Raw genomic sequence first — 10119 nt, 5'->3', positions numbered from 1 at the left:
ACCACTGTTCAACATTCCTGCTACTTCAAAAAGTTAAAAGCAAGGTCCTTGTGATGGTGTAGGTTCCGTGGTCAAGCGAATATCGGACAATGCAGTTAAAAAAGACATTTGCTCATTGTTGAAGGCCGTACAGTGACCAATAGTTGTTATTTTTTGTGTCATTTTGGTCTCTTGTGGGCAGTGTTCTCATTGGCATTCCTATCACATCACATTTTCTTACATAACCATTTCCTTCAAGATGTCAATTCTCTTGGCTAAAACACACAAGCCTATATATAAACCAACCAACTTAAAGCTTACTATAAAATTATGTTTATAAATTCAATTAGAAAAGTAAATCTTTTTTCAAACTCTTTAGAATCATATATATTGAAGTGTAATAAGATATAAGCCTCTTGAGATTTTACTCTTTGTTTAAATCAAGATTTGTGTTCTGGTTCATAATCTCTTTTTCAAATATGGCAGTTTCATATGAAAAATGTCATCCAATAATCTAGCAATTGTCTTGAAATCGGTCCTAAATAAAAGCAGTTATGGTCACAAAGTTACTTTGTCGTCAAATTACATAAACATTTTACAATAACACTATCAGCACTAAAATCGCTCATTCACTAGACTTTTAGTTTTTGATCAAAATCATTAAAAAAGATTGTTCGAAGAAATAATAACACTTAATGCAGGTAAGATTATAGCACTGAAGGTTAACTTCAATACGGAACAATATAAAAGAGAACTCATTATTTTTTTATAAGTGATTGTTAAAATGAAGCTCATTCTTTTTTGGTGAGGCGATATTTTATGGCCAATTTTTCTTGAAATATACAACTTTATCAAGCCCGCCAATATAGCCGCATACTCCGGTAGATTACCTGATCAATTTCGTGGTTAACCTATTGACGGCCGTTAAGATAGAACAGTCAAATGTGCTGATATATTTAGGCAAAACGTCGAAATGGTTACTTATCAATACGAGGAGATATCAAGTTGACGGCTAATCTGCTGAATGGTGATATATAAGCGCAACATGATTTTGTGATGGTGTAGTACCGTAGACTTACAATGACTGACAATGCAGTTAAAAGTGAAAAGCATGTTATTCAAAATACCAAGTCATAAGCGTCAAAGTCTGAGCAATCAATCAATAATACGTCAGTTGAAAAAAGAATCCATCTTATTTAATCATTTAAACCACTTAGCTGAAACCTTTGCAATTTTTATACATAATGAGTCTACTATCATTACAAAGGGGCAATCATGTTTCTGTGAAACCAGTGTCCAGAGAATATGAAGTTGATGGCAACATCTGGAAATTAAGTCTGTGTCTTTACCAGATGAACAAAGTGTCAAAAGAGAGCCAACACATTGCATCAACTATTAATGGATTGCAGCAATATACCAAAGAGATGATGTATATCAAAGGTTTATCGATACACGAACTCCGGGGAGCATAAAGTTTCAAGAATCCAACGAAATCAGATAGTATGTCGGTTATTTTAAGTCAGATTATTTGACCAAAACTGATTATTAGACTTCAATATAGCAATTGTCTCTATTTTCACAACAAAGTCCCACGGCATTCGTCGTTGTAGTATATTTTATCTCCCTTGGCTTAAACACACAAGCCTATATATATATACATACTAATGAACTTAAATAGTACTATAAAATTATATTTATAAATTCGATTAGAAAAGTAATTTTTTTTCAAACTCTTTAGAATCATATTTGATGAAGTGTTATTAAGATATACACAACTTGATATTTCACTCTTTGTTAAAAATCCAGATTACTCGATTTGTTTCAAATCTCTTTGCGGTGGCAGCTCTTTATGGAAATTTGTCAACTAATAATCTGCTAATTGTCTTGAAATAGCTCTTAAATATAAGCAGTAATGGTCACAAAGTTATTTTTTCGTCAAATAACAAATCCATTTTATAACATCACTGTCAGCACCAACATCTTTCAACCACTAGTAGACTTTGAGTTTTTAATAATAAACATCGATCATTAAAAAGGATTGTTTGACGAAAATAAAAACACTCAAGTAGATATAGGAAGATGTGGTGTGAGTGCCAATGAGACAATTATAGCACTGAAGAGGAAAATTCAAGACAGAACAGTATAAAAGAGGACTCATGTTTTTTTTTCTAAGAAATTCTAGAAATGAAGCTAATTTTTAATTGGTAAAGCGACATTTAATGTTAAAAAATAATCGTGAAAAGATATTAAAAAAAGTCAGTCTTTTAAATTACACACCAAGGCTCCGTGTTGAAGGCCGTACATTGACCTATAATGGTTTACCTTTTTTTAAATTGTTATTGGGATGGAGAGTTGTCTCATTGGCACTCACATCGCATCTTCCTATATCTATTACAACTTTTTGTTATCGATTGTAATACATCTTGGAAAAGAAGTTAACACTTCAAATTAGCAAACTTTACTTGAAGATGCGGGTCAATTGTTTTGAACTGACTATAAGTTTTGGTATAACCATTGAAAGGAATAAAGACAGCTATCAGGAAAAAACTAAATAAATGTACCTACTTATGTTACAAATCAGAAGTTGAAAATATATATTTTTATTGTTTGGCAAGTATATATCTTATGCCAACCGAGGAATATTTAAAAGGTTAAAGAATACAAAAATGTGACTGCTCTCTTAAAAATTGTGAACAGTCCTTCAAATAACATTATAACAATATTCAAAAACAGGGTCGAAATATACCGGAGGGACAGTCAAACTCAAAGATAAATAAATAAACTAACAACGCCTTGGCTAAACAAGAAAAAGACAAACAGACAAATAATAGATCACAACACATACCATAAACAACTAAAGACTTAGCAACACGACCACCACCAGTAACTGGATACACTAGGTTTTTGTTTTTGTTTGTTTTTTTGTTTTTTTGTTGTTGTTTTTTTTTTTATCTCATAGGCATAATGGGTAAATAGTTTAATTGGTAGTATGAAAGCAATGGAATATTATGAACTTTAATCAGACTATGAAATATGCCTTTATGCTTGTAGTGACAACTTAAGGTAAGTAATGGAAGATACATGTAGTTCTAAGATAAAAATCTAAATATACATACCTCCCTATGTCAGTATTGAAAGTGGAATAAACCATATAGACTCCACTCAAAATGTAAAACGCTCTTAAAATACCTGAAAGCTCAATCGAATAAATAATATACATATTTGATGTTAGTAAAAATTATATAATGTATGCGTTAAAGAATGAATGCTTCCACTAAATCGGTCAAAACAGCAATGAATTAGACCTCTAATGTATAAATAACATATGGTACTACATACAATGGATATCAGAAACAAACATGTAACAAGGATTATTGTGCTATTTTTTATTGTTTAAATCGTTCTTTTTACCGATTTATCATCATGTACATCATTGTAAATCCCATGTGTAGTATTATTAAATAATATTTAATTACGATTCATTTCAATGTGAAAAAGTGTTCAACAAGCATTTAGAGGGGTTTGATGAACAACGGTTAATTTAAATATATATTGTAACATTATCTAAAGTTACCGTTTGATCAAACTAAAATTTCAATTATAAGTTAGACGATTCATGTGTCTGTGTAGAAATATTAAACTGATTTGAATTATTTATATAGAAAACCTTTAATACGTTCGTGAAAAAATTGAACGACAAATAATTACATAATAACAAAACAATAATTTTTTTCTTAATCATAATAGTTTATAAGGCTACATTTGGTTGTGTACTTTATCCAGATTTTTTTTGTGCGTCATCAATAATATTTCCTAGTATAGCGCTATCATCTGCACATGTAGGTGCCGGGACTTTTTAATCACCAGTACTTGCTTCTATTCTATGTTTTACATTAATATCCAGTATTACTGTTATAACATTTGTCAGGAGTAGTTGACATTTTTTTCTCCTTGTATCCCCAGTAGTATACTAACTACTTCTGTATATTGTCCTTTCAATTTCATTTTTAAAATACTCATGTCTAGATTTATGTTTCGTCGAAGTTCAATGCATTTACAGTTTAATTTCCCTTTTATTCAATTAATGTACACAGTATTGGATAGGACTGTATTGTTCATTTTTTGAAAGTCTTTTTTCTACGTGGATAGTAATTAACATAATCAGTATATTCAGTTTCTTTCTTTCTTAATTTGCATCTCATGTTAGAAATGTTGCACATAAGGGAAATATTTCCTCCGTAAATCCTCGTAGTTGTTGTCCGTTCATTTGATGAGTTTTATCATTTTATTTTGCCATTTGACTGCGGACTTTCCGTTTTGAATTTTTCATCGGAGTTTAGTGGTTTTGGGATTTTACATTTTAGCGGACTTTTTTAAAAATAATTATGGTATTAACTCTAGTTTTGAGTATTCTGTAGTATTGGGGCCAATGTGTTTGTGACAGTTTTTTAGCTGTAGCAAGCATGGTTTGTCTTATATTTTTCCGTTTTGAGGATTGTTGCTTGAATACCAGTTTTATCGTTGTGTTTCTTTTGTGTCGTTTGTTTCCTCTTATATTTGAGTGTGAATTCACATTATTTTAAGACGTGTCACGGTACTTTTCTATCCTAAATTCAGGTATTTAGTTTTGATGTTATATTTGTTACTCGCATCGGACTTTGTCTAATGCTTTGTTCGTTTCTTTGTGTGTTACATTTTAATGTTGTGTCGTCATTTTCTTGTATTTAATGCGTTTCCCTCGGTTTTGGTTTGTGACCCGGATTTGTTTTTGTCTATCGATTTATGAGTTTTGAACATCGGTTTACTACTGTTGCCTTTATTAAGATGGATTAGGACATTCAGATATCTAAAAGCTATACTCAGAACCTAAACTATAAAGGGTGTTAACTCATCCAATACTTCAGGTTGTTGTGTTTAGCTGTTATTCCGTTTTCATCTGGTACCTATAATTTCATGCTTTAAGTTTTGTCTTTTCATATATTTGTTTTTGTCATCAGAAATATCCTTCCAGATTCACTCAGTTTAGTTTGTAACCCAGATTCATTTTTTCTCTATCGGTTTATGAATTTCGAGCAGAGGTATATACGTATTTGGCTATACTTTTTGAACTTTTTGGATTATCGCTCTTTATCTTTTATATAAGCTTTGGATTTCAAATATTTTGGCCACGAGCATCACTAAAGAGACATGTATTGTCAAAATGCGCATCTGGTGCAAGAAAATTGGTACCGTTAATTTTATTACTGTTGCCTTTATTTACAGCCCGTATGGTATATGCCTGCCATGGTATTTTCCTACACCATGATGTTTTTGTTAACATCTAGATCTTGATAGAGAAAGAATAATGGAAATAAATCGTATTCTTTAATTAAGTTGTCATTTAATCTCGGTTCTTGATTGATCCTTATTTACTTCTATGTGGCAGGCGTTCAGTTGCAAAACGTTCATGCATATTCATTATTAGACACCTATGTTAAAATATTCCATAATGCTTGAAGTTTGCTAGGTTAAACTTCAAAACCACTTTTTTAGGAACTAGAATTAGGGGGAGGGAACGTTTTGGTTTTTAAGTGCCTGTGACAACGTGACTCAGACTTTTTTTATTCGAATGTCATTAGCACTTTTTTTTTGTCTAAATCGATGAAGTTTTCTCTTGGTCATGTAGGCGCACCCTATTAAATTGTAAGTAATAATGACCAAAAATCGTGATTTTCCCTATTTATTGCGTTTAAGAGCCCGTTAAACCCGCTTACCTCATCCATTGTCTGAAATCAATGGTTTTGAAGTTCAGCCAAACAAACTCAACATGATAAGTAGCTTTCGAAAACAGAATTTGTAAATGAGAAAATAGGGGGAAAAGGGGGGGGAGGCAAAAACGGGCCTTATCGTACCTTGTCCTTTAGTATGAAATTGACCGAGGTGAATGGTCGAAAAATTGAACTTCTACTTCAAACCAGAGTTAATATGTCGAAAAGCACTGCGAAGGAGAAATAGTAATGCAACAGGCAAAATATACCAAGGTACCAATATACAAAACTTTCTTAATTCTGAAATGCGATTAAATTTTGACAGAATATCACTGATTATTATATTTGAACATCCTGCACAGCCAAAATATTGGTTTTTATTGGCATGTGGTAAAAGTTAAGCAAAGACCTTCCTTGCCATTTCGTTTTCATTGGCTTTTTTTATTATCACTCTACATATATACAAAGCTGAATATAATATCAGCGATACAAATTATCTCATTGGGAATTGTTTTATCGTATTTTAACGTTTGTTCTGTTCCGACATAAGTTTTTGTTTACTACTGATGTAAATCATTAAATGAAAAATCCAAATTATATTTCAATAATTTTATTATTTCAAATCCTAATGAGTATTTGGAGTTTTAATGAGATAATATTTACAGACAAACAATTACATTTTACACTCAATTATAAATGTACTGTTATATTTTAGTTTTAATTAATTTTCAATTAAAACGTTTCACAAATTGATGTGACGTGTAATGTATTTGTGTGTTCATAATATATGATAAATATGTTTAATTTTTACAAATACAGCTCAGAAACGTTATCACATTTACATTGTAGCCGAACCAAGAACAGCAACAGCCATTGAAGCAGTAATTCCCCATCCGCCAAGAAATGCAATAAATCTTGCCGGTTGTGGTATGACAAAACGGTATGCAATGGTATGGAAGATTCTGCAAGCAGCAAACAGTCTGAAGTGCAAACCAGCAATGAACGGAGATGGTCCAGTCATACAATAAAAACATCCAATTAGGACAAACGGAATGATGTTCTCAATGTCATTCTGATGGCATCTACAATACAACAAATGTTCGATTCATTTTATTTACCTAAGTATCGACATATTAGTTATATTTAAGATAAACTTTATTACATGTATACAGTTTGTCTATCTCCAGTATACGTGCATAATCAAAACGAAAGTATGAAATAATATGTGGCGACTACAATAACGACTACGATACCAACTCATGTAAATTTCAGGTTTCCAATTGTGAATTGTCCATTTCTAAGTAGCAAAATTTTAGCAGCACCTGCATTTGGTGTATATATCTCCAAATTGATACGATATTCCCGTGCTTGCATTTTCTATCATGATTTTCTTGAGAGTTGGTTGCTCACAAGGAAGCTTTTAAATCAAGAGTTCCAAATGGTGAAGTTGAAATCATCTCTCCGTAAATTTTACGGACGCCATCACGAGTTGGTTGACCGTTATGGAATAGCCGTTTCACAAATGATATCGGATTTGTTCCTTATGTCGTAACTACAATCCCTTTCCCTTTCATAAATGTTACCTACCGAATTAAACTATTTACCGGATGTTTTATCTCATTAGCAACACGACGGGTGCCACATGAGGAGCAGGATTTGCTAACTCTTCTGGATCACCTGAGATTACCCCTATTTGTTGGTGGGGTTCGTGTTGTTTATTTTCTTGTTTGCTATGTTGTGTCATGAGTACTATTGTTTGTCTGTTTGTCCTTTTCATTATTAGCTATGGTGTTGTCAGTTTATTTTTGATATATGAGTTTGACTGTCCCTCTGTTATCTTTCGTCCCTCTTTTACAGAACTTGTGCCATATGCATTATATTTGCGTGCACTACTATTGCATTTGCGCGTGAAAATAATAACGTTTGCAATATGAACTGTTTTGCTAGTTTAGTTCTCCTTTAGTTAACAACCTAATTTTGAAACCTTCATGATCAACATATATACAAAAAGTATATAAAAAACGCAAGATACTTTAACTGATTTTACGATTGATTATGAATTACCCTCATAAGATTCGATGAGATAATAATTTTAAGAAAAAAATTAAACATAACAAGAGTTTATATTACAAATAAACATACAGCCATACATGTTTAAATTGTTTTGAAATTTATCGTTTTAATTCACAATACGATTTCAATTTTGAACTAAGCTGAAGCATAGATGTATACACCAGCATTTATTCCTCGTCAAATACATAAAATATCAAGAGTTGTCTCCTATTGAACTATTTGATAATACCAAATAGTTTCAATCGTGTCTGAACTGTAATGTTAGCTACTTTATACCTACCTTCTTATTCTTTCCACATCTGTGTCAGTCGTGTTAATTTTTAGTTTGTCATTTGGGCTTAGCTTCAGGTCTTCTACATTTGCATACACCTTTGAAGAACAAAAATGATATATAGGCAATGTTGCTCCGTGTTGAAGGCCGTACTTTGACTTATAATGGTCTTCTATTATAAATTGTTACTTGGATGGTTGTTGTATCGACTATATAAGATTGTTTGTTTTTTGTCCTTGTTTGCATTGTTACTGTAGTCTATCTGTCAGCTGTAAGTTAAATTGGTATTATATGTTCTTCTGTCCACAATAGTTAATAATGTAATGTTAATTGCGGAAGATATATTCAACAAAAGCTGTGTCCATAATTGTAAACACAACCTAAAATAGAGATTCCCAAAGTATCGATGGCTAGCCACATATTTAAGTAGATCATACATTATATATGATAATAAACTTTTTTTTTTAATTTCGAAATAGTTTTCTATAATTTTGAATTACAAGTGCGTAATGACATTTATCATTGAACCTTATTCTGTTGCATGCTAAAACTAATTTCAACCCATGTATTTAAAGAATATTTACGTATCAGACTTATTAAGAGGAATATGTTTATTTTTAGAATGTGAAAATTATAAAGATCAAGTTGAATGAGGAATATTTCCTGTATTTGTAAACTAAGACTTTTTAAATAAATCTCTATCAGTTTAAATAAATAATTTTCATAATAAAAGTAGTTAATAAAGTTAAAAAAAAATACATAAATGGTTGGATTTTTAAATCATACACCAAATATGATACATCCTGCTGACACATCTTACACATGGCCAGTCATCTGTTACCATTCATTGTACAGAAAGACAAACACATGATATAGTGCTTTTATAAATTCAAAAGATTATCAGTTTACAAATATAATTTTGTTTTTGTTAAACAAAAAAATATTTTACAAAAGTTTCATCTCGTTAAAACATTTGATATGCTGTTATCGATTTGTAAAAAAATCCTCTTATTTAGAAAATCTTCCTATTGACTTATAATTTGTGTAAACGTTTATCCTATGTTATACTACCGGTCAATACATTTCCTCATTAACATAACTGTAGCAAATCTTGCTTTTTGATTTTGTTTGTTTAAACTTTTATCCTATGTGATTCTACCGGTATATAAACAAGTATAAATAGTAGGACTTACACACATATTTGTAATTCTGTTTATATGTTATTTATCAAAATGTTATATCCTATTAATGTTAATTATAAAATTATAAAATCAACCACCAATGCTTCCTTAAACGGACTCGTATCAATGAAGGGTGTTTCAAAGAGGATGGTATTACATAAAACCGAGCGTAATTATAATAAAATTTTGAACGATTTTGTGATATTAAACTTTAATGAATCGTAAAAAACAAGATATGCACATTTGTTTTGACCATCAATTGGAGGCTTACGCCCCTAAGATCCCTATTGATAAGCAAAAGGTAACCCTGCATTTGAACTTAATATACTTATTGATACGAATTAAAATGTATAAATGTAAAAGAAATGAACCTATTGAATAATAGTGTCGACTTTTTGTACCTATAACATTTAATCCCTACCTCTTTCGATATCCTATTTTTACTTGTCCATACACTCATAAGCATCATCTTTAGAAGAACAATTGTTGCATAAAAAATAAATTGAGAAACAATTGCATTTTCGAAGCTAAATGTACTACTGAAATCCGCCATGACCGATTTTTTAGTAAAGATAGGTCTTATTTTTGACAAAAGTAGTATTGTCACGTGTTTTAAATGCCACGATAAAGATCTTGTTTATAATTTTCCAACAACATTCTTTTGAATTATATTTAAATTTTATTATAACCAATTGAGAATATGTCGTAAAATAGGTCACTAACATGTTTTTGCATTGTCATCATCGTCGATTTAACGATGTTAAAAAAACAATAAAAAATACACAACCTATGGCTATAAAACTGGCAGAAGTGGCATTTTAGATCAACTGTGCCTTTACATTTGTGTTTCTTGTTTCGACTGCCATAG

At 31.0% G+C, this 10119-nt stretch overlaps 1 protein-coding gene across 1 annotated transcript; it reads right to left on the bottom strand.

The window, feature by feature from the left end:
• Window positions 1-6394: 6394 nt before the first annotated feature.
• LOC134714216 (microsomal glutathione S-transferase 1-like) lies at window positions 6395-9843 on the bottom strand. The gene is made up of 3 exons (XM_063575457.1): window positions 9673-9843; window positions 8080-8168; window positions 6395-6808 (listed from the first exon to the last, which is right to left on the bottom strand). Exons 1-3 carry the CDS (start codon window positions 9802-9804, stop codon window positions 6565-6567), a joined length of 465 nt encoding a protein of 154 aa, XP_063431527.1. The 5' UTR covers window positions 9805-9843; the 3' UTR covers window positions 6395-6564.
• Window positions 9844-10119: the final 276 nt, after the last annotated feature.

Source organism: Mytilus trossulus, chromosome 4 (genome assembly GCF_036588685.1).
Source record: "Mytilus trossulus isolate FHL-02 chromosome 4, PNRI_Mtr1.1.1.hap1, whole genome shotgun sequence".
In the NCBI taxonomy this organism is placed as follows: domain Eukaryota; kingdom Metazoa; phylum Mollusca; class Bivalvia; order Mytilida; family Mytilidae; genus Mytilus; species Mytilus trossulus.
Note: the sequence above shows the minus strand (reverse complement) of the source record. Positions and strands in the feature narration are given on the sequence as shown.

What these genes read in the sequence shown, in the direction of transcription:
- LOC134714216 (XM_063575457.1), bottom strand. Translation starts at nt 9,804, where the DNA reads ATGGCGGATTTCAGTAGTACATTTAGCTTCGAAAATGCAATTGTTTCT. An exon ending in AAAATAGGATATCGAAAGAG is followed by an intron (nt 8,169 to 9,672) that starts GTAGGGATTAAA and finishes TGTTCTTCAAAG; the next exon opens with GTGTATGCAAATGTAGAAGA. An exon ending in GATGTGGAAAGAATAAGAAG is followed by an intron (nt 6,809 to 8,079) that starts GTAGGTATAAAG and finishes GTTGTATTGTAG; the next exon opens with ATGCCATCAGAATGACATTG.